Genomic DNA, 25877 nt, shown 5'->3' on the forward strand with positions numbered 1-25877 from the left:
GTGGGCTAACCCCCCTTCCAAATTGGTGCTTAACCTCCGTGGAATTGTTAGCTGTCGTTATCTCCGCATCCGAGTGCTCATCGGCTCTACGCGTGTGACATGGATGTTGACTGGCACGACATCAGGGCTAATATACGACGGTGCGAGCGGACGCTGGTTCAGGGAAGTGCACACATCAGGCATTGACCCTCGGCTGATGGCTACAGAAGCTTGTGTTTTACACACAAACACACACATACAGACACACACGTAGAAACAATACAAAACAGGCAGAACAGAACAAAACAAAACATGCTCTTCTGTGAGAAAAATGCACTTTAGAATCCAACAAGTGAAAGAAGATCTAGGAGCCCCTTTGAGAAAGCAAGCTGTGAATGATACCGTCTTTTAAAACCTAGGAGATAAAGTACTGAATGAGCGAAAATAGAAGCGAGATAGCCAGCGCAATTATGAGTATCCAATTATTTGGACACAGAAATTTTATCTTTTTATCTGATGGAGACATCTTTATGTCAAAATCATTATTGCTCTCCAAAAGTTAGTGAGACTTCAAATATAAAGAATGTGCATTTCTTTAATATAATGTCATGCAAGCTGTCATTTTCCTCCCATTAAAAGAATATTTTGTAGAGAATACCTGAATAGAGTCAGGAAGATTTTGAAATAGATTTCTTTCTGGGAAAATGTGAAAGAAAGGCTCATAAATGTATGTTTTCTCCTAATTAACAAATGGTATTCATATTATTACCTGAAATAGTTATGTCTCGGTCACAACCCATGACCAAAATGTTACTCAGTCTGTACAAGCTGTATGTCCACTGTATGCCACCAGCACCAGATATAGGCCCTGTCGATTAACCTTCAGACACCTGCAAAGTAATGTCTTATTTTAGTGTATCTTTATACATTGTTTTCTCATAGTTTTATTGTCACCCATTTGCTCAATTGCTTTATGTTCAGACAAGGTGTAAAGTTTACCTTTAGTATTAATCATGTGAATAAAGACATCATTGTGAATCTAAACTATGCTATTAAGGTATGTAGAATATTTGGAAATCTATTTGTGTTGTGAAAATATGAAAGAAAACCCCAACAACAACATAATGATCACCCCCTCCTCAAAGCAACATAAATGTTTTCCATTAAAACATTTTTACATATTGACCTAGATATAAAAACTGCAGTATCAATTTTCAATTTGTTTTACATATTTGATTAAGGAACATTTAGCATTAAACTCATATGTGACATTTAATTTGTATTAATCAGTCACCATATTGCCTCGTTGTGATACAAGTGTATATTAAAAAAAAATGGCATGTGGAGAAATTAATCACTCTTGTAATTGAATTGACCTGGATTATTGGCATTCATCAACTTTGGTTCAACAGACTCACTGATGTAACTATGTAGCATTAACCATGTATTAAGGTCAAAAGATACAATGCAAAACCTGCCGTGTTTAGTGTAGCATTGCATAGAAGCCACTCGGCTAATTAAACCCATTGGTATCTATAGATCCTAGCGTGAAGATTGCGTGGTCCACCTTGTGAAATGCTAATGTAGTGTACATCTATATCAAGCTAAATATACACACTCTACCTGGGGTATACATGTGGGAGGCTAGTCTTGTGCAGCCAGGCTTTTATCAGTATTTAATGTTTCTTTCAGCTTGCTTGTTAACAATTACAATTCCTATTATTAGTAAAATGCTAAAGAGAATTAAACGTTTCATTTCCCCGAGCCTTGAGTGGAGAATTGTCTAGTTACTGGGCTCTGGAATGAGGGTTCAGCGGAGGATCCGAATAGTTCATCCCTTTGTGCAATAACATCTACTATGTGCATTGTTCTTACCTCACCTGGGAATTATGAACATTTTAGAAGCATGCTAGTTATGCTAAGCGCTGACATGCGATGTACAGTGCATGTTGCAGTCAGAACACAAAATGTAGGGTTGAATGGTCTGTGCAAATAATGATAGGGCCATCCAGCGTGTCCCATTTTCTTACTACCAATCTTGTGTTGGTCGTGCTGGGACCCATTGTGCGTCTGTTGTTCGAGGCACAATGAATCCAAAGGAGTAGAAGGTGGTTGTTATACTTGCTGTGGCGATGCCATCATACATCCAGTGTGCTAAGATATATATTCATGCCTGAGAGGCGTATTTAGTCCCAGTGAGTCGAACAAGAGTCGGGCTATGATTGTGACACCGCTGACTTCACAATGGGTTTACAACAGGATGCGAGAGTGTAGTATTGTATTGAGAGAACACAGGAATCATAACAATATGATTACAGAATGTTGGATGGTTGTTGCTATGTGGGTGTTGGTGGGGGGGGGGGGGGGTTAGAGAGGGAGGGAGGGAGAGATAGGGGAAGAGTTTCTGTGGTGAGTGAAGAATATTAATTTAGGTTGATATTAATGCAATATCCCATCAAACCCTGCTATACTGATTACTAAAATAAATAAATATCATACCAGATACACTTGTAGTAGAATCATACTGAAATTTAACATTAGGCCTAGGGTTGAACAGTAGTTTGCAGTGAAAAGTTTTGCTCTGGTGATGAATATTCATTAATCTTAAAGGTTTAATGACAAGTTTAAGTAACTTCTTGCTTTAAGGATAAATGATTGATGGATTTGAAAAGAAAGACACTAAATAAAGGGGATGAGATAAGACAGAGTGATTGAATGATAGAGAAGTACACTGTAGAATACAGAGTGAATGAATGAACAAATGAATGAATGAAGGAATGAAGAAATGAGTAATTAGTTGGAAAATAAGACCATGAATGAACTATAAAGGGGATGGATTGAGAATAGACAGAATGAATGAATGGATGAATAAAGAGGAAGAAATGAATGGACAGCAAAATCCCAGAAGTAGGGATGGAGTATACAGATGGGGGTGGGGGGAGTTTGTGGGATGGGGTAGGGTAGATGGATGGGATGGATTGGGGTGGGGGGGGGGTGGGATAACTTTCCTAGGGAGTGATAATCCATAAGACCAACAGAAGAACACAATGGTCAGTGAAGTGACCATTGAGGTTGTGTGATCCAATAAAGGGGCTATTGTAGGGGACCACTGCTGTTAAACATGGGGATTGTTTGTTCTTGGGCTCAACCTAGGGAGCTCAACACCCCAAACCCTATGGGCCCAAAAGGAGTGACCAACCAACATTTGAAAATAGACAACAAGTGGAAGTCTGTGTCTGTGGTCAGTAAATACGTAATTTTGATTTTGCTGAATCACATGATTTTTTTTTTCATAAATAGATATCTATCTACCAGAAAAACTTGTTTTGAACTTTGGAATGACACAGCGGTAGACTGTATCAGATTGGTGGGGATATGAGCAAAATCAGGAAAATAGAATATGAAAGTAATTACCCTTCGATAGTGGACACTTAATTGAGAATATCGTCCTTCACAACATATTACTCATTTTGCAATATCAATATAATGCCCTTAAAATGCATGCAATGTACTCCATATCGTTTTTAAAACAAATTATTATCAGTATGCTTTTGACCCATTGAGGACGAGTCCCGAGTATACTTGGGCAGGTGTCTATGGGAAATGTGCGTTATAGTAAAATCAGTCCGTCCTCAACGAGTTAATATGCATTGATTCCCCTGTCAAGGATTCAAGGATGACCACCTGGAAGTAGAAAGATGTTTAGTCTCGTTGTCTACTACAGCTACAGCTACAGCTACTTATAAAGTGTCTTGTCAAAATTTGCTATCTACTGAAGATGCGTGGTGTGTCTGCAATTCATTTCTTTTCCATATAGGCCAGCAAAGAGTTGTGGAACCATTTCTGTATTGCAAGTGCAGGTCTTTTATCTTTGTGTTCTTGACCACCAATAGCAGGACTAACATGACTGGGATTTTTTTTTTCACATCTTCATCATATCATGTGTATCCCATCAAACCGTGGCAGCACGGTTTGACTCTGCGTTTGCAGAGATTGCAGCCAGCTATAGATTATAGAAAGAAGGCACACCGGCATCTCATTAGCTGGAAACAGAGAACATTCTGTGGTTGTGAATTCTAGAGACAAAGAGACATGCAGACAAGCAGGGGAATTACATAGGATTGTAATTCTTTTCAAGAAGAAATGTGATCTCTCGCATGAATAAGCCAGTAGTGTAAGTGATGCTCTTTATTTAAAAACCACAATATAATTAGTTTGAGGCGGTGTATTCCACAGAAAGTTACAATGTAAAGAATCTTTGACAATTAAACAATAGGAAATCATTATTTTTCACAAAATATTCTACAAACTTCTGTCCTTATCTGTTCACTATTTCATGATTCACGTCACTAGCAACATCACTCATGTACCTACATGTATGTGGTGTTTGGTACTTCCAGTAGGTGCTCTTTTGATTTAATAGTGCATACAAGTAGCTAGCCAAAATCTTTCACAAACTGGTTTTGTCCTGCCTTGCTCTCTAGATTTAGGCAGAGGGTGTTGAACTCAGTCAAGTTTCTACAAAGATTTTTAAAAGGTTTATGTTTAAGATTGATAGTTATCTGCTTCAAAATGCTTTTGAGAGATAATTATGGACAAACTCATTTTCAGTCTGATTTTCTTTTATTTGCAGATCATCAATCAATCATTTGACTTTACATCAAACAAGAAAAATTTTTTGCCTGACTTGAAAGAGTGGCTATGTGCTTCATTATCGATGTATGTAAAGATTCTCAATAACATAATTTTGGCTATGATGGAATCAATCAATCATTCATGTGACGTTGAAATCATTCATCTGTCCTCGACTTTGTGATCTGATCGTGGCAGCTCTTGACCTTCTAATGTGAGCCAATATTCATTCAAAGCAAATACATTTTGAGGACTCTTAAAACTTCAAAGAGGGCAATTGAATTGTGTAAATTTACATGACACTTAAAAGAATGGAGGAGAAGATTTATGAATGTTATGAGCTCTGAAGGTGGAAGTGAGTGAATGTCTGTAAAATGTGATGTGGACAGTAATAGTATGTTTATATATGAGTGTGTGTGTGTGTGTGTGTGTGTGTGAGAGAGAGAGAGAGAGAGAGAGAGAGGGAGAGTATACATATTTCATTGTGTTGAAGGCTTTCTAATTGCTATCAATAAATTTTGCCTTTGCTAAAAAACAAAACAAAAACAGCAACACAGATATTTTTTAAATGTCCCCGAATGAAAGTGTAAGAGAAAGACCCACCATGGTTGAGGTGACACTAATAGGTACGGACATGTGGGATTTAAGATCAAATAAATAGGACAGTGAAATATTCATTAAAGCGTATGCAAAATGTGAAAGATGAAGGAATATTGAATTTCTCATAGAAACTTGATATTTGTCATATTAAACAAATATTTATAAAGATTAAATGAAGGGATAATGCTGTCCCCTATCAATTTTCCAATCATCTCTGGATGGACCTTCTTGGATTAAGAATTCAGTAAAGTTCAAGTTTTTAGCTCACCTGAGCCAAAGGCTCAAGTGAGCTATTGCGATCGCCCTTCGTCCGGCGTCCGTCGTCCGTCGTCCGTCGTCCGTCGTCCGTCGTCCGTCGTCCGTCGTCCGTCGTGCGTCGTGCGTCGTGCGTAAACTTTTTACATTTTCATCTTCTTCTTGAAAACCCCAAGACCGATTTTCATCAAACTTGGCAGGTAGCATCCCTAGGGGGTTAGGAACTCAATTTGTTAAAATGGGCACCATGCCCCACCCAGGGGGCCCCCAGGGGGGCCCAAACCCCCCAAAATTAAGGAATCTGTAAAAATCTTCTTCTCTAGAACCAGAAGTGATAGAGCTAAGTTAATACTATGAGTTAGTACATTGATGACTGTAGTTTCAAGTTTGTTCATGGCAGAATCAGGGGTGCCCTCCTTGGGACCCAGGGGAGGGGGGTGGGGAAGGGTTCTAATGGGGCCTAAATTGTACATTTTCATCTTCTTCTTGAGAACTCCATGACCCATTTTCACCAAACTTGGCAGGTAGCATCCCTAGGGGGTTAGGAACTCCATTTGTTAAAATGGGCACCATGACCCACCCAGGGGGCCCCCAGGGGGCCCAAACCCCCCAAAATTAAGGAATCCGCAAAAATCTTCTTCTCTAGAACCAGAAGTGATAGAGCTAGGTTAATACTATGAGTTAGCACATTGATGACTGTAGTTTCAAGTTTGTTCATGGCAGAATCAGGGGTGCCCCCCTTGGGACCCGGGGGGGGGGGGGGGGGGGGGGTGAGGAGGGGTCCTAATGGGGCTTAAATTGTACATTTTTATCTTCTTCTTGAGAACCCCATGACCCATTTTCACCAAACTTGGCAGGTAGCATCCCTAGGGGGTTAGGATCTCAATTTGTTAAAATGGGCACCATGCCCCGCCCAGGGGGCCCCCAGGGGGCCCAAACCCCCCAAATGAAGGAATCTTTAAAAATCTTCTCTAGAATCAGAAGTTATAGAGCTGAGATAATACTATGAGTGAGTACATTAATGACTGTAGTTTCAAGTTTGTTCATAGGAGATCCAGGGGTGCCCCTCTTGGGGGTAGGGGGGGGGGGGTGGTTGGAAGGGTCCAAATAGGGGCCTGAATTGTACATTTTCATCTTCTTCCTGAAAACCTCATGATGGATTTTTGTCAAACTTGGCAGGTAGCATCCCTAGGTGGTCAGGATCTCAATTTATCAAACTGGGCACCATGCCCCACCCAGAGGGCCCCAGGGGGCCCCAATTCCCCCAAATTAAGGAATCTTGAAAAAATTGGGCCCTTATTGTACATTTTCATCTTCCACTTGAGAATGCCTCGTCAAATTTTGGTAGAGCTGTGAATAATTTAGATTAGTGACTGCGTGAAAGGTGAACTTGCGATACTCAGGTGAGCGCTAGACCCGCGGGTCTCTTGTTATCTTAAAATATGTACTTCCAAGTACCCTAAAACTATTTATCATTTTAAATAGTGGTGATGATTGATGTGTGATATAGGCCTAAACAAACAAGAAAGCTGTGATTGGTGACATCAGCACTTCATCTGATTTGCTTTATGAAAAAGAAGACAAAAATTGCTGTTTTGTAAAAATGGAAATTTTAGATTTCATAACTTTCATATTATTCATCTGATTCTTTTTATTGAAATGTGTACCAATATCGTACCACAAGAACATGTACAGTCTGATGAAGTATACAAACTGGTCAACAATCAGAGATGGATTTAAACAAATCTTTCTGATTATCATCAAAACTTTGAAAAGCTATTTTCATTAAAAATCATTTTCATTTTTGTTTTATCAGTGTGAACTGGATACGAGAAAAGAGTACCCTTCTTTAACGTCTACAAACATGCATACATTGTAGTTCTCTTTTTCGCAGAGGTGACTGACTCTTATAATGGAAGTCATTGATTTCGTTATTTTTGAACAGAGCCTGGGGGTTGGTAAACCCTGCAGAGAAACAGGAAGTTTTCAAAGTTCCTCTGTTCTGACTGGAACCCCCACCATTGTCCCGCATCGAGGATTTTAATAGCTCCAGTCATTTAACCTCTCTTTTTCACTGGTTGGGGTGTGTGGGTCTGATATTTGTTTTCCTTCATCCATAATTTCTGTTGAGGTTATTTTGATTTTAAACGACAGCGGCAGAGCTGGCTGGTTAACTTTGTGTATGCTTGCAGTTGGATTTTATCCCCCCCCCCCAAAAAAAAAAAGTAGAAGAATAGAACAACGAACTTTGGTTTGTGTGAGGTGCAATATTGTACAGTGGCAAGTTTTAGAAATGGTCATAATTTCTTCAGTATTCGTGCTGAGATTTCAGTCGATGCAGGGAACCTTTTGTTGCTACAAAGTGCTCCTGGAACACACAATGGCAACGCACACCATTAATATGTCAAAGGCCAAATAATAAAGAAATGCATCAGAACAATTTTGTATGACTTCAGTTAGTACTCTCTCGCCTGTAGAGGAAGGTAAATCACATAAAGCATACATGCATGTATGGCAATTAAGATCCACACATGTTCGAAAAGTGCTGTGGGTGTTTCCTTAAAGAAAAAAGAAATAGTTTAAAGGGACTGTGCAGTACTGGTTGAGGGAAGGGATTCGTGTTTTGAACATTTCTAAGTGAGATAACGAGAAACCTCTAATGAAATATGATAGAGCATGTAATTTTATGAAGGATTCAACGTTTAGTTGATGAAAATTGGTTTTGAAATGGCTGAGATATCCAAAAAAAATGATAAGGATAAAAGGCGACAGGCCACAACTTTATTAGGATCTCTTTGTTTCACCTTGTTTTTGGATATCTCAGCCATTTCAAAACTGATTTTCATCAAATAAACTTTTGATACCCTTTAGAATTGCATGTTCTTTGACATCTCATAGAGTGGTTTCTGAATATCTCGCAAAACGTTAAAAGCTAAATCCTCACCTCGACCAGAACTGTACACACCCTTTAAATATAGTTGGTTCAACGCTAGCATTTGTGTGTATGATTTCAGTTTCGTTGATCACTATATCACTTGATTAAGGTCCTCCAACCAAGTTTAGAACAGAAGCAAAGTTAGGAGATTCACAATACACCAGGATTTCCCCATTCTTCCCTTGGGCAAATAATTTTGCCATCTGAACACTGATAGAGATTTGAAGATACCACGTATTGTGGTTTACGAAAACTCACATGGACAATTTTGCTGTGCACCAGAGCAGCAATCCTGCTCAGAGATTTCCATAAATGCACAAACAAATTGACACAATATGTATGCGTGCACAAGAAAATAATTTGGTGTGTAGGATTAGATCATGGACCTAGGTCCATGATTAGATACTGTACATCCTCTTCTTCTATAAACCATCTTGACTTCTGTTATCAGCTGGTACCAGTGGTAGACATGAAGAAGAGATCTAAGTGGGCTGAAAGGAGAGGAGGGGGAGGGGCTACACAAGATAAGGAGGATGTGGAAGGTAAGGAGGAGGAGGAGGAAGAGGAGGAAGGGGTAGGCAGGGTGCTACATAACATATCTTTACCACTTGCCCAGTCAGGCAAGCAGATTTTCAAATTGTTGCAGAACACTTGCCCAAACATGAATTTTCCTTGCCCAAGGATAAAGTCCAAAATATCAGAAAATTATGTAGAGAATCACATTGTGCGATATCTATGTGGTTCATTAGTTTATTACTCATCTATTTTTTTGTACTGGTGTAATTTTAGTTGGTCAAGACAAACATTTCCGTTCTCCGTGTAAAATTATATGCCTATGAACTCGGGAACCTACAGCTTTACAAGCTTTAAAGCTTTTATGTAGGCCCCATCATATTTCTTATACTTACTAGTGACATTTCATACGATGTGACCATGTACATTTGTGTCAAGTATATTTTCTTTTTCTTTTTCTTCTACAATCAAAAGACATGATTGTATATATTTTGTACTCTTGTTTTGTTGTCAATAATTTTGTGATGTCATCATTGAGAAAATGGAAATATGAAATAAATTTGAACTGAACTGAACATGTAAGTCATGGGCTTGATAAAACACAGTCATTTGAATAAACTGCACACATTGATGTGCACGCTTACACACATTAACAATCGAGTAACAAACTTTATTTGATTTTATGTTGGTATTACATTGCATTGGAGCTTTTTCACAAAAGTATTGGAAGATTGCTGAAATGAAATAAAGTAGGGCCTACATTGAATCACCAAACAGTCATTATCTTCGGGCCTCTTTATGGTTGACTTTGTGGGTTTGTAGACGCAAATAAGTGAAAAAAAAGGGGCTTCAATTCGGGCAAGCGTTTTTTTCTCATTGTTCGAAAACACTTGCTGGACTTTGATTTTCACTAGCCCCAGGCAATCGGGCGAGTGCTTATGTAGCACCCTGGTAGGAAAAGATGGCGATCAGTCTACAGATGGGGTAGAAGAAGAAGAAGGTGAGAAAGAGAGAAACCAAGTTTAGCTGTATGTGCAAGGCAGCACACTCGCACTGGTCTGATGGTCCTTGACCAGTAAAAACTACTGTTGGACCAGTAACTTTTTCAGGAATGGACCAGTAAAACATGGAAAAACTGGGTACTTTCTGGTCCGACAAGCAGGTTGGACCTGTAAAAAAAATGGGTTCATGTGCCGCTCTGGTATGTGACAGAGGAAAACTTTTAAATCTTCGTAAGAAAGAGAAGGAGGAGGGGCAGAGGAAAGAAGGAAAGGGAAGGTAAGTAGATTTATAGAAGAAAGAGAGATAGAAAGCAAAGAGGGAGAGGGATTGAGGGAAAGGGAGAGGGAGAGAGAGAGAGAAGAATATCCAGGCATTGAGCATAGTGTGGTGGGTGGGAAGTATTTAGAACTGTATCAATTTGTATCTTAATACCCAAACAAATCAGCCTTGCCATTTCATTGTGGAAATATAACCAGTGCAGGAAAGTAATACCGATCAAAACAAGTGTTGGGAACCCACTTGATATCATGTCACACACGATATGAACATTGTGATACACGTGCGGTAGAACCATTTTAATAGGCTTTTAAATGGACTGGCGCGAACAGTGCACAGATGTGAGCGAGCGTAACAGAGGGGATCCATGTAGTGTGTGTCTTCTGTGGTTAGCCATGTTTACATCGGGTGGAGAGTGTAAATAGAACCAGATTGAGGCAAATGGAGTGTTAAACTACTGTGCAAACTGCAGGGTAAGAAAAGAAAAGAAAAAAAAAGACAACATAAAAAGTGTATTTTGAGCAATGAATATTACAAGACATATTTTTATTAAAAGATATCTTGAAAAAAGACGGAAAGGTAAAGAAATGATCCACTGAATGTGAAAACCTTCAAATTTCACACAAGTCTCTTGTTTGGCTATTGTATTCCTAAGTGCAAATGTGATTTTTAACACAGCTCAATTAAACCTGATTTGCAGGTATGAGGTAATGAGATTTTTCATTCTAGTCCAATTAGTCAACTTGAATGTTTCAGGCATGATGCAATTAAGTTAATTTTCATCCCCAAAGTGATGGATGAATTATGTACAGTGTGTACATGTACATTTCAGTAGCTTCTATGGGTAGATTCCAGCGTAACTTGCTCAGTGATGGAAAACTAATAAAATGCAGTGGTGAAACATGCTAATCATTAAATATGGAAGATGAGTTCACATGGTAAATAAGAACCTGCATACACACACAAAAAAACAACCCAACAACAACAAAGAAACAAATAAAACAAATAAACAGAAAAAAAAAACTTAATCGAAACCTAAACTGCAACCAGCAGCTGAACTGGCAGCATTGCAATGTGCTCGTCATGATGATATTTTCATTCTGGAGAATAATGTCTGCTCTTCTTTTATGTATAAAATGCTGGAGTAGACCAAGGAGGTACTAGGTCTTTGCCTAGTACCTCCTTGAGTAGACACATTGATTTTCAGATGTGAAGGAGCCCCTTGTTATGATTGTGCTTCAATTTGCCGTCCCCCTCCTTCCTCCCCTCCCCTCCCTACCCCACCCTTCACATCTACCAAGACATTAATACAACTTCAGGAGTCCATATTGCATGTCTAAAGGTGAGAAAACAGATCCTAATTGGAGTGCTTCGTGTGTGTGGAGTAGGGTTGAATATTTCTTTTCATGATCTCGATAAAGAGGTGACCCGTGGCAACCCCAATCATACATACATTCTACCCTCGCCCCCAATCAAATATAACCTCCAGGTTTGGTGCTTGAAGAAAGAAAGGTCAAGGGTCAATGGCATTATGAAAAGAGATATGCTCACTTTCAAATTAGCTGGTGATGAAAAAATAGGTATGGCTGAATAAGTTTGATATTGGAATACTCTCCTTTTGTGAATAAAGTATTAGTGCTTGTGATATTAGGCACTCTTGAAGATAATCATAAATTGAGTGGGATTATATTGCAATGTCTACAAATTTACTAGTCTTTCAAGTAGACCTGTTCGGAAATAAAGTTAGGTAATGGTACTTAAAAAATGATCAGGGTATCATGGAATATAAAGAAAGTAAGAACGTGATATCATCATAATAAACAACATAGGTAATAAATCATCTCTATATTCCAGTGGATTTCAATGATTCCTTTTCTGAATAACTATAGGTTTGAGCCATTGACACATATGTTTGGTATTGCAAGCATTTTGGGATATTGTAAGATTGATATTTAATGTTAATGGTTTTCCGAACAAAGAAATATTAAGCATGACATGATTGTAGCAAGTGCTGATTCACTGCTCAAAAATGATAATTGATCATTTCAGAAGACACTGGATGCATGGTAATTTGAATCAAAAACTAGAACTCCAAAAATCAGCTTCTGTAGTTTTACGTGGAATACAATGTAGTGTTCAAACATTACTACAATTGTTTTACAGTTGTAGTTAACATTATTGCTGCAGTGCGACATTTGAATTGCTGGTACATGCATGAAAGACTTCGCTTACAAGTACAAACTGTACATTACATTTTCTTGATTACACAGCGTAGAGAGAAATAGAAACTTTTGTATTGTGTCCCATGTTAGCTTTTTGTACCATGGGAGATATTCATCTCTCTCCTTCTCTCTATATATTTCTCTCCCTTCATCTTCTCTGGCCTTGGGGGGTCGACATCCACATCAGTTTACATCTCTTGATGAAAACCAAAAGTTTTCAATTTTATCTAACTTTTCCTTGTCTCGGTGGTGCCAGTGACGTCCACTTGGGAGGAGCCTGGTGCAATCAGCAACCTGCATCATTCAAAGTGGTAGAAAGTGGGAGGAGAGGAAGAGTGTCACCATGGCGATGACACCAACACAGAGAATGAGATGGAGATGGAGCAAGAGAGAGAGAGAGAGAGAAGAAGAAAGAAAGGAAGAATGAAGGAGAACAGACGGAGAGAGAGGGGAGAAGAAATAAAGAGGGAGAGAGAAAAAGGGAGAGAAAGAAAAAAAGGGGGGGGGAGAAGGGGGAGAAAGAGAATTTAGGAAATGAAGAATGGTATCACTTGGAGGATCTGATACCACAATGTCGCTGGTGTACAAGTGACTTTCATTGGAGTGGGAGCGTATCACGTTCTAAGCCATCTGGGCAAGATACCAACCACCGCCACTGTAGACCGCATCTTTTGAAATACGGTAAATGCAAAACAGAATGAGAGAGAGAGAGAGAGAGAGAGAGGGAGAGGGGGAGGGAGATGGGAAACGTTACCAACCGTTAATGCTCTCCCACTAGCCCCGACGAAAAACGTCCGCTGCCCCAGAAAACCCAGCTGTAAGCTCTTCTCTTTTTCAGCTGGCCGCGGAGTGAGCGGAGGCTCAGGGTGAGTGGATTGGGCCAAGGGAAGGCATTGTTTGGTGTGCAAGCAGAGGGGCAAATTCAAACGGTCTAACCGTCAACTCGTCCCGATTGAGTGAGCACGGAATCCTTTCCGGTTGGACCATGAAGCAGTGCTAGGGGTACCTCACCTCCCACTTTTGCTATAGGGGTACCTCAAATCCCTCTTCCTGCTGTAAACAACAACAAAACAACAGCAACAGCAGCAGCAACAACAAGAACAACAACAGCAGCAGCAGCAAAGCAAAACCCCAAAATGGTTGATGGAAGACAAACATAACAACTGCAACAACAGACAAAATCAAAGACAACAAATGGAAACTTTGTTTGTCTGTTTGTTTGTTTGTTTGTTTGTTTGTTTTTAAGGGGATGAGAAGATCAAAGGTAGCAATTGCACTTTTTAGGCTAGAAAGTGTGTGTGTGTTTTTTTTTTTTTTTTTTTAAGTAGGATAACCTGTCAGTGATTCCAATCACAATAAAAATTGATCAAAGTTTGTGTGGGATTCATTCACCTCATGTGTTTTCATATATATTTGATAGTTGTTTGATATATTTCCAAACACTGTATTTCATACGTGATACACAGCAAGTTTCAGTTCTTGTTTTGTATTCTGATGCTCAGACAGCATTGTGTTCAGCAGATATTAATTTAAGCTTTGCAGCTGCAATTTTTCTTTTATCTGTCTCTTTGTCTAAATAGCGATGCAAGTTTTGTGATTTCTGTACCACAATGAAAATGAAACAGAGATAATGTAGGCCTATCATGTGGTCATGTCATAATACTGTATATCTCCATCCTTAGATCAAGAGTGAGATCTGCTCTTCACTGCTTGGGTACATATAAAAACCCCATCGTGTTGGTCACATCATCCAAAGTCCCTGAGACAAAAGGGTTTAATGTGCAAATGCAGTCACTACGTGTACTTTATCTTGAAAAATGCTGTGGTGTGAGGGTTAGTTTTGTATATGTACAAATGTATGTTGTGTGTATTAATAGGGAGATGTCAATATATCATTTCTGAGACTATATGTACCTCACTGGTATTCTAGTGGACTCCTGTTATGACAAAGTCCTTGGGACTGGCAGTTTTCTTTCGTTATATCAAAATTTCGTTATAACCAAACAAATAGCCAATTCTAAAAAACATAGGGTACGGATAATATCAGGGCCTGTATTTTTACTTCATTGTAAGCGGAATTTCGTTATAACCATGTTTGTTCGTCAGAATGAGAATGCACTGTATGACAGAAAAAACTCCGTCTTCCCTGCCTTTCTGTAGACACTATCTTTTGATACTTCAATCAAGAAAGAAAAGTAACTAGAAACTCTGACTGTGTAGTTTTGATCTTGTCAAAAATGCATCACTGTATCAAGGTCTCTAAATCACTATCTGAACCATTTATTTAGTCCGTAGCTCTATACATGTAGTTTATTGTAATATTTTGCTTGCCATTCCTTTGCCTCCATAATTGCGAGGCTTAGTCTGTATCCATGTAAGTACACTTTGGTTTAGGGAAAGTTAATGTAAGACAGTCCTTCATACCAATGGAACACTGCTTTGTTCAAGCAACACTTGCAATAGCCTAGCTGAACATGGATTAATGCTGAATTTAAAGTCTGATTGACATGTTAAGGGTCACTATTAAAAACAAGTTTCTTTTTTTTTCACCCACATAAAATCCTAGCTCCTTTATGGAGAGTCTTTTTTTCAATAGCACCCCATCCCCGCCTCCACACAACGTCTCCACACTATTACACTTGAAGGTAGGCCATCCCTTTCTCCAAACACTGTACCTCCCGCTAACAACTGACTTACGATGTTCCCAAAACACGGATCTGTTTACCCAGAAAAATCTGAGCTCAAAGTCTGTGGAGAGGCTTTTTTTTTGTGTGGAGGAGGCTGTGTTTTCCCTTTAGACGATACATTGCGTGCTGTTAATGGAGTGAAAACACGAAAACAGGGCCTTTGCGTTTGTGGTCGCCAAGAGAATCGGTAGACAGAGGGGGGCAAATCCTCCATGGGGCTCATCCTCTCCCCGGTTCCCCAGGGGCAGCGGAGCGTAGAGTTACTGTGGAAATAGCCGCTCCCTTGGATTTAGGTCCATGGACACCATTGTCTCTTGAGCTGGCCCGAAGGACAGTTACAATCCCAAAGCGGGCTGAGATGTTATTCAAACTGTCCTCATCAAAAGCCCTCCCCCTTAACCCCCCCACCCCATCACAAATCTGCTCCGAGCAGGACCTCAAAGTGTAGGCCTAGATGCAGGAAAGTGCAATTTCTTCATGTTATTGAACCATTCTCAGTCTGAATTGATAAGATGTTAAAGTGTGTGTTTAACTTTTTTTCTTCTATTTTACTCGACTGCGAAGTATCAAAGTTGTTTTGAGAAAAGTTTAAAACTTTGCACGACGGGTCAGGAACAGATGTCTCGTTTAACCCATTGAGGATGGGCTGATTTTGCTACATAGTACAACATGCATTTCCCATATAGACACCTGCCCGAGTATACTTGGGGACAAGTCTTCAACGGGTTAAGAATGAATTAATTTTAGAGAGCAAGACACATGGTGTATAGAACTGAGGTCATGGACTGAGGCTTGTTGCTTTTGATAATTAGTTGTGGCTCAGAAGTTCTGCATTATGGGAGAGTGACAGGAAGAGAGAAAAATTTCAGGAGAAGGAGAGTGAAAGGTGAAGGAGTGAGAGAAAAATATAAAGAGAGTGAGAGAGATGGATAGAAAGAAAAAGATAGTGAGAGAAAGAAACAAGAAAGGAAAGCAAAAGTGGTTAGAAAGAAGAGATTTATAAGTTGCCTATATTCGATGTTGTACAATTTGCTGTTTTTACATGTGTCACATTCATTTGTTCCAGAAGCAGCAACTCCTTTTGGACCCTTTCCTCACAGGCTGAAAGAATGCTAAACAAGATATTGACACTGTGTATTAGTTTTCTTTGAATACAATCATTTGATGTTGGCATGTTTCTCTGAAGTGTGCGTGTGCCATGGAGAAGGCATAGTGTTTTGGTAAAATAAAAATTCATATGGCCCCCTACAGTGCCAAACTTACACCCAATATAATCTTTCTCAAGCCAGGTGACTCACAAAGTTATCAGCAGTTTGGGTCTGAACGACACAGAAGCTCATTATTCCCGTGCAATGCTGCATATAATGATGTGTGTATTTAATACCCCATTGTGTTCCCTGGCTCATTTGGGTCATTCCAACCCCCCAAAGTGTGTCGTTTGCATCAATTGCTTTTCTAAAGAAAAAGAGAATAAAGGTTAAACTGCTCTCAAAGGGGGTCTGATTCTTTTCAAATCTGACTCCAAAATAGTACCATTTAGACAGGCATCACCCAGCAGAAACATGTAGCAATGTTAAACCTCAGAAGATGATAGTCTTTAAATATCCTTGTAACATTAATCTTATCAAAGCAACATGAAATATACTTTGCAAACAAAGCCAAACCTGAAAAGTGTCTGTGTAAATCTGACATTGTGTGTTGTAGCATTTTTCATTCATTACGCATATCTTCAATCCTCAGTCATGCTGATTTTTTGACCTTTAATAGGAAGATGTAAAGTAGGATGAATGAGTCTGATTTGGATTGTATATTACAAGCGCAGTCAAGCTTTTATGCTTCATGGTACACAGGCAATATACAATGTATTCATAGTTTCACAATATGTGTCATTTTCTCCATTCCCAAAGGCAGTCCTAGTAAAGACATTCCAGATCAATCATGGTAATATTAAAAAAGACATGGGAAATTTATCTGGTTGGAATTGTGTGCCTCTCGGGTCATTTAAAGAAATTGCAGTATGTGGTAGTATATTCTGTAGTTCATTCAATCTATTTGTGAATATAGGGTTGATACAGGTTATGCAATTGATATTGTTACTTTACATGCTTTTATCTTAATCATGTTATGTGCCAAACAAAAACAACAGCATCAACAACCTGGGAAATGGTAAGGCAAACATAATTATAGTGGGAGATTAAAGGTAAATACAGTGCTTTTGATCTCTTCACAACCTGTGTGCATGTTGTATCGCTGGAACCTGAATTGACTATATGTAGAAGGAGTAAAAAGATATGGTCAAACTGACAGCTGATGTCCACATATACAGTATATGTTGACTCTAGAAATAACAATTATTTTGTAATTACTTCAGGACACTTAATATGCTAATCAAGTTGCAATTAAACTCTGAGAAATGTGTAGTCTCGATTATTAAAGACAGTACCTAAAATTCTGTCAAGACTTTAATTTATGGATGTGGACTTCTGATATCATGAAACATATTATTTTGATGATATCAGACTTATTCTATAGGGTAGTTTCTCAAGCAGACACAGTTGTTGATTTTTTCTCTATTCCATGCAGATTGATACTGGACAATAACAGAGTCTGCAAGTGTAGACAAGTTAATCTTGTTGAAATTAACCTTTTCTTTCTCCTAATTTGCATACTGAGAAAACAACTCGATGAAGGCTAATTACAATTGGTCCATTACAGACTTCATGGGTCAATGAGACTCAGTTTTTCTCTTTATTCTTCTCCTCCCTGATGAGGTCATTAGTTGTCAGAATAATACAAGACTATTTTATGGCTGCAGCAGTATAGTCTGCCTTTCAGTCTTTTCTCTTTATTACAGTACGCACATGCTAGATTTAGTGTTTAGAACAGGCACCTCTATAAAGATGGATGTGTAAAATAGGTTGTTTGATAGATTGAGAAATAGATGAAGATGAACCAATGGATATAGATAGAGAGATAGAGAAAAAGATAGATCATCTTAAAGAGAACAGGAGAGAGAGAGAGAGAGAGAGAGAGAGAGAGAGAGAGAAATGGATAAGAAAGGATGTAGTAATGAAGAACTATTAGGAAATTGTTAGTGGTCTAGGAAGTAGACTAACACTGCCCGTAATTACAGTCCATGTGATTTGCTTGATGTGCAATGGACCTAATCAAACCGTTGGTCATTTAGTGACGAGGAAAACACGGAAGAAGGCGAGAAGGCAAAAGAAAACAAATAAATCAGCAAAGTCAGAATGGAAGATGACATAGTGTTGAATGAATAGCTGATCATGAAAAGCTACTGATTATGAAAGGTGTGATAACACATTATAGAAAAATGGCAAGAATGGCATGGAATTAAGACAGCATATGGCAGAGATTTGTTCTGTAATAAATCTCCCATAGGATTTTGTCAGCTATTAAAATATATGTTCTCCAAAGGGGGGGGGGATGGGGGAGCCAAGAGCAATTGACATTGCCGTTATTATGTAGTAAAACAGGTCAGAGGATAGCAGAGCTAGCTTTAGATCTGGTCATACTACTACAGGTTATATCACTTTTGCAAATGTCACAAAGTTTTGCATGAATCAAAAATGTCTCCCAATGTTAGATATGAAATCTTGCAGTACTCATCGGATCTATATAAAAAAGAAAGAGCCAACAAAAAATGTAAAAGTAACCCCTTATCACTTGAGAACATTTTTGTGAGACTTTGATTAAAGTGTAAATATTGATTGACTAGCAAATTCATGGAAATAAGAATGCCACAAAATATGATGTTACAGGATGTACATGTAAGACCCAATTGCTCTTTTGTTAATGATTTTAATCTTTATTTCGAAATATTGATTTTAATCTTTTATTTCAAAATATTGATTTTCCAGTAAGACTACACTTTTTTGTATGACTTACTCTAGAATGATTTAAATGCATTTTGTATTACAAACTTGAATTATCATTTAAAGTTCATTCTGTATTTACATGGGATTTCACATTTTTTTTACCCTTCATTGATCTGTAAGTGTATGTTTGGAATGTTAATTGTGTAGTTTTTTTTTGAAATCTTAATGAAAGGAAATTGAATAAAATAACTTGCTTTCATATTCTCTATACCAAATTCAATTCAAATGATTGTGCTTTTGATTGAATTCTCTGTGGAAATGCAATCCTTGAAGTGATGTCAGGTCAGCTTAGCTCAAGCCGTGCCTGATGTCATCATTCCTTCCCCCTAAAATGATTGATTTTGGGGACTTTTTTTAACACTTTGTTCTAAAAATCATCTTATGTATTCTGCATCTATAATTTGTATTCCATATGACAGAAGAGGTAAGAAATTTCTCCATAGCCGAGTGGAGTGACTCATGTATCGCCTGCAAACTGATTGCAGAAGCCATGCAGGGAGACGGGATAATCTATTATTGATCTCGTCTTCATTACCATGGTGATGTGTCATGGCCAATCATATCAGAGAAATGGATATGACAGAAAAAAAAAGAGAAAGAAAGAGAAGAAAAAGAGATAAGAGAGAAAGGAGAGAGATAAATTGGAGAAAGAGGAAGAGAAGAACAGAAAACAGGAAAAATAGAGAGAGAGAGAGAGCAATGAGAGTTTTATTGTGGGGCTCTTGTCTCTTTTTTTTGTGAAGTCTATGCGCAAATCCTTGCTCAGAAGTCCTCATCAACTAATAGATCAATTATTTCTATAAAGAGCTGATGCTCGATTGTTGCAGCTGTAGTACAGTTTTCTTACTCTGTATGTTATCCTCATTATCAAATCTGTCCTAATGCTACTGTTAGAATCACCAATTAGAATACCTAACTCAACGATTAGCAAGAAATGTTAATACCAGATATCATTTTAAACCGTGTATCTCAGTGTTTGTTTGTTTTTTAATACTTTGAATACACCATTACCAGCCAAAACCTGTGAACTGTGCTTAAAGCTTGATATGCTACCCAGTAACTTTACTGGATGTACAGTTGTACTTCAGAACAATTCGTCAGTTGAGAATGAGAAGGCCGTCAAGGTGCGTCGAACACTATGGCTTTAGTGACAACTTTGATGCCATTATCATTCTTAGCCAACTAATTTATCTCATCCTGTCATTCCTAACAATACTCCCCTTTGTGTATAAAGCACAGTTTACTTCAATGCACTGAATATATCTAATCCAGGTGTGTCCATATTTTCTTGTTCTCAACAGAGTCCAGTGCCATCCTGGTGGAGGCGAGGGACGGGGACACGGTGACCCTCCCCTGCGACCAGGTTCTCCCAACACCAGCCCCAGACTTCCCCGTCGCCCTCTTCATCCTCCAGTGGCAGCGGCAGGACATCGCGCGTCCCTTCTACGTCCTCTTCGACTCGGCTGACCCCATCATCAGTCCGCCCTTCACCGGCCGCGTCTCGCTGGAGGACGGCGGGTCGGCGTTGACCATCACTGACGTGACCGCGGCGGATGCCGGTATTTACGAGTGCCAACTTATTGAGCTGGGCAACATTGAGAACATTGAGAATGGGACGTTCGTCAATCTTGTCATTCTAGGTGAGAATTCACTTACAGTATTGGGGCAAAGATTCTTGAGGCAGGCTGTCTAGGGCTGCATTTATCATCTTTCCCAAGTTTGAAACGGCTTTCCATACCCACTTTCAAAAGTCGTTCCAAAGCCCTGTACAAATGCCTTCCAAAACAGGTTTCGTTTATCGACTCATCGTCAACATGAAAACTGGCCTTGTCGCTGCGCAGCTGTATTGTGCCGTTTGACTCGAGGAGATGGGGTCACATACAGTGTGCGCAGTACAAAGCTGTTTCAAAACAGCTTTGTGTTTTAATATCTCGCTTCTGGAAACATGCTTCTTGCTGAAACCTGTTTCGGAATGCACTAATTTGCTGTTTTCAAAAAGGCTTTCTGAACCCCATGATCAAAACAGCTTTGTGTTTATCATCTCTAAAAAATTCCCTGAAAGCCGTTTGGAAAACCTGTTTCTGCCGAAAAAAAGAGAGGTGTTAAAAGCACCCTAGGTAAGGGACAATGCTATGAAACTTAATAACTCTGACTCAGCCTAGGGCCTCCCTCCTCATACCCATTTTGAAACATCTTAGTCTGATAGTAACGAACTGATAATAGAATTTCATCTTCCAAAATAATACCTTTTGAGTGTTTCCAAATTTAGTGTTCATCACACTTGGAGAAAAATTGTCGTTGTTGAACACATTTTGATATTGTCATTTTCCCTTTTGATTAGGAAAAAAAAGATTAATATGACAGTGTGTATGGATAGTGAATGTGGGGGATGATGTCTGAAAATATGTTGTGTTGTTTAAAGACAAAAGATCCCATGGCATTGCCATGATATGTTCCACATTGGTTGATTTGTTGACATTTATAAAGTGTTGAAAGCAGACATTCTGTACTTGGTGAAGGACATGTTGCCTTGAGCTTCAGTGTGGCGTCAGTCCATTGTATTCTTTAAAGATCCTTTTCCTCAGCACCATACAAAATTCAGAGAATCAGCTCACCGGAGCTGTGGATAAGTATCAACAGAAGAAAACAACTGTTTTGGGGGGTTGGAAAGAAGCTTTTAACGGTCCCATACATTAGTAATGAGTCTGTGCCTTTGAAAGGGGCTTGGATCCGCGGACTTATCACGGAGATGAAGAATTATTGATTTTGTCTCCTTTTTATGGGCAATGCTCACACCGTACAGCCCACCAGTCCATCTATTCTCTTTCCATTTTCTTAAGTGCCCCTAACGGGTCTTTCAAATCTATTTTGCTATTTGTGTGTGTGTGTGTGTGGGGGGGGGGGGGATCTTGAGATGGCGGGGTAATCCTTTAAAGGACATGATCTGTCAACAACATTTAAATCCTTCAGTATTCAGTCGAGTCTTTGGTCTCTGGTTTTGATGAAAGCGTACGGATATCAACACCTATTGCCTCCTGAATGTTAGAGGCAGTTTCCTCAAAAACGTCATCCACAGAAACAGCTAACTGCATTAATGATAAAACCCATTATATTGAATTGGTGTTATTTTAAAACTAAATCATGTGGTGGGGCAGGGGAGACTTTTCAGTATGAAGTCTGAGAGTTCTATCATCTCCCTGGTAGTTTGAATCAGTGCTCCTGTGGGTGGCATCTGTAATTGATGACATAGCTTGCCTTGTTCTGCCAACAATGTAACAGAGTATAAAGAGCACATTTCATATGACTATTTGCATACACTGTATGCGTAAAATGGTTTTGCCACACCCCTTCAAATCAGTCGGTCAAAGTTTACCAATTTCATACTTATACATGAAATTTGCTATCAATTCAAATGCCTAAGTTATCCAATTGATAGAGTGGAAATGTATTGCAAACTTCAAAACTGCAACTTGATGCTCTAAACTTTATAGCACCATAATGATTGTATTCAGAAGATTAAATTCTGATGATAATGCAGACATTTCTAACATGTTTACAGACATTTCTAACATGTTTACAGACATTTCTAACATGTTTACAGACATTTCTAACATGTTTACAGACATTTCTAACATGTTTACAGACATATCCAACTGAAGGATGGTGAAGGCACTCACAGTTAAAATGTAATGTTAGAGAAATGTTTCCTTCTTGTACTTTATCGTCAAATTTTCTCCAAGTTTGGGAAGTCTACCCCATAAAAGTAAAGAACTAAACTAAGGTGTTCATGTTCTATCCTCCTTTATATAATTTTGATTTGGGCCTGACCACAGAAATCAGATGACTACAGAGTGGAAGGGAATCTCATTTTCTAGTGAGTTTCCACTCTTTCAGAAAGTGGAGTAAGCTTCAGAAGGAAGCTGTCACGTCACTTTCTAATTCCCAGCAATCTGCGAGATTCTTGTGAAACGTGAATGTAGTAAAATGGTGATTCATGGACATCAATGGTATCACATTTGTGTTAGACTTGAGAGTATCCAGAAAGGTGCTTGGAAACGTGCTGTGATGACGGTTTCACCCTGCCTTGTGAAGCCAGTTTAGTAAGTCTGCGTCACCAAGTGGGGGTGTCCGCCTTTGTTCCTGAATGTTAAGAATCGTGTCAGCCTCATTGTATGCAGCACTTGTTTGAGTTTAGGTCCTGTATAAAGGACTCTCGTTGGTCAATTGCTGCCGTTTTCATGTTAACAACAGTTGAGTCCCACCTTGTAGATTATCCGGTCAGTTGTGAATCCGTTGCGACAGCTGTGTTTGTGGCTGTGTAATTGAAAGCAGCGGCCCGAGTACTCTCACTACCTTCTGACCAATGGTCATCTATAGATGGCCATTTTCCTTCATGTTTACACTTTCTCCTCTCCTTCTCTCTTGACCACCAGTTCTGTATTTGACAATAAATACACCCCTTTTTGTTCTTTGAGTGTTGAATGGCACAGTAACCTCCATAGCATTGATTATGCTGTCCAAAGTCCCTGGCACAGAGAGGGGTAAAGGTTGTACCCCAGCTTCAGACAGGGTCCCACACCTTAAATGTCCTGAAATGCACGCACAGCAGAGAATGCTCAAATTAAATGTAAATTCCATATCAATATTAATGCAGTTTTTTCATGGACAGTTTTATGTAAAATGACAGGAAGCTCGTGTTTGGTAGAGGTAGCTAGGTGGCTTCTCTTTTCCTCATTTGTTTGATATTCAATCAGTGTTTTCCTATCCTGCAACATTTGACATTTTCTCACAGGTGGACATTTAGAAGACAGTGGCATTTTCAAGACAGTGACAAAGGTTGAACTTACTGCTAGTGGTGTTCAAAGAAACCCAATATAAAGGAGGCTTTATTTGAAAGTTCAAAAAAGCACTTGAAATCAAAGATTGCTGCATTTTAGGCCGTGATGATACTCAAAGTTATTTTTTATTTGTTAAGTAATTTCTCATTTCTGTTTGAATCATGAATAGAAAACCTAATCAGGGTGTTCAAAAAGAGTAGTTAGTTAGAAATGTGTTCCATTTACATTTATCAAGGTATATTGATATTTTTTTGTTTGATATCTGTTCATATCTTTCCTTGATATTCACTGCTACTTAAAGTCTCATTTTCACACTTTGTCTATTTCTGGTAATTATGCCAGTCCCCAACTTGTAATACTGTCACGCATTGTCTCACTGTACTTTCATTTCTATTTTTTTTTTTCCACCATCATTGTCCTGATCACTCTCTCGTTCACATCTCTGTTTCCATGTTTGCTTTACTCATCCCTCTGTCTATTCACATTGATACCATCTCACAACCTTGCCCCATTCCTCCTGTAGAAATAAATCCCCATTCTTTGATAATCCTACACCCATTCATTAGGGTCCTGTGGCTAACCTAAATGACGTCCTCTCTCTCCCCAATTGTAAATCTGCGGTCGCACCCCTGTATCCACCCCAGGGATTAGTGATCTCCAAGTTACTGTGATTTAATCCCCTATTCAATCTCTCTCTCTTTCTGTTGCATTTTGTGTTTCATTTTCTTTCTTTCTATCATTCAAACGTAGGTGAAATAGAAGGACCAAGATTAGTCCTGCCAACAGCTGTATGACTTCCCTTGATTTGTTTGCTCTTTTCTTTAATTCTTTTCTCTTTTGTCGTCTTCATCTCTCAAGGTTGTGCCACTGTTTGCCTTACCAAGAAGTTTGGCAATTTCTCATACTTACTCATAGTCCATATTTATTCCTCTCCCTGCTGCCTTTGTTCTCTCAATACTCCTTCCCCCAAAAGGTGCCAGAGGCAGTACTTGCATTTTTCAAGAAGTAGAAGTGACTGAAAATGTGTAATAAGAAAAGTGTCATGTATGACCAAGTTAGAGAGGTGAGTCTCACCTCCCTGACTTTACAAAGATACTGTAAGTGACGGGGAGATTGTTCTGTCAGTGGCGCAGTGGTTACTGTGCTGACCCTTAATCAGGAGATTTGGGGTTCAAGTCCTGCCTTCTACTTCCATCCTTGGACTTGCTGTTACTCCCCACACACACACACACACACACTTTTTTTGTTTTTCAATGATGTTTATTCTGTTCCATTCAACGATGTTTATTCTGTTCCACACACACACACACACACACACACACACACACACACACACATACATACACACACACAGGCAAAAAAAAATGCCTCGCAAAATATGGTGTATACAGTATTCAATGATTGCAGAACTGGCAGAGAATGTGGTATTTCTATTGCTTACGTAAAGACCATGCATGCAAATTGAGATGATTATTTTTTCTTTTCATTATACTGTTAGCCATTCCGGTCTTTAACAAAGGAAGATAACACGTGTCGAACATCTTTGTCTTGGCATGATGACAACTCCTCATTAATCACGCAAAGATCATCTCTCCATCTCTCTCTTTCCATCTCTCTTTCTGTCTGTTTCTGCTGTCTACACATGCACACTTCTGTTCTTCTCTCAACTGCTTTTTGCTTGATTGAAATGCTGAGGCGCCACCGGCAGTCAAGAAAAGATGTGATTATCAACGACTGCGTTGGCAAGGTGGACAGCTTGTCCGCACGAACGTAATGACTTTAACATACCATTCTGGGCTTGTCGGAACAACGACAGTACTTATAGTGTGTTGACTGCTCCATACAAGGCAATGTGTGTGATGAAGGAATGTCAGACATAGAATGTGCTCTGTTTTATTGTATTTTGCTTTCATTCGATATGAAAGCAGTATCTTTCTTCAATCCAGGATAAACATTATCACTAGTAAAGATAAGAGAATTTCTAATGCAGCTCTAGGCGTGAAGATGGGCTACATTTTTTTGATCAGTTGTAACCCTTT

At 39.0% G+C, this 25877-nt stretch overlaps 1 protein-coding gene across 1 annotated transcript in view; it reads left to right on the forward strand.

Moving 5' to 3' along the window:
* The window catches only part of LOC139741945 (uncharacterized), an 86515-nt gene that overhangs the window by 31291 nt on the left and 29347 nt on the right, over positions 1 to 25877 (forward strand). Inside the window, exon 2 of the mRNA XM_071652513.1 lies at positions 20302 to 20640. Within this exon, the coding sequence (XP_071508614.1) occupies positions 20302 to 20640 (339 nt within the window). The remainder of the gene's footprint in view (positions 1 to 20301; positions 20641 to 25877) is intronic.

Source organism: Diadema antillarum, unplaced genomic scaffold (assembly GCF_040938485.1).
Source record: "Diadema antillarum isolate AM-2024a unplaced genomic scaffold, OU_Dant_1.0 seq00000965_RagTag, whole genome shotgun sequence".
NCBI classification, from domain to species: Eukaryota; Metazoa; Echinodermata; class Echinoidea; order Diadematoida; family Diadematidae; genus Diadema; species Diadema antillarum.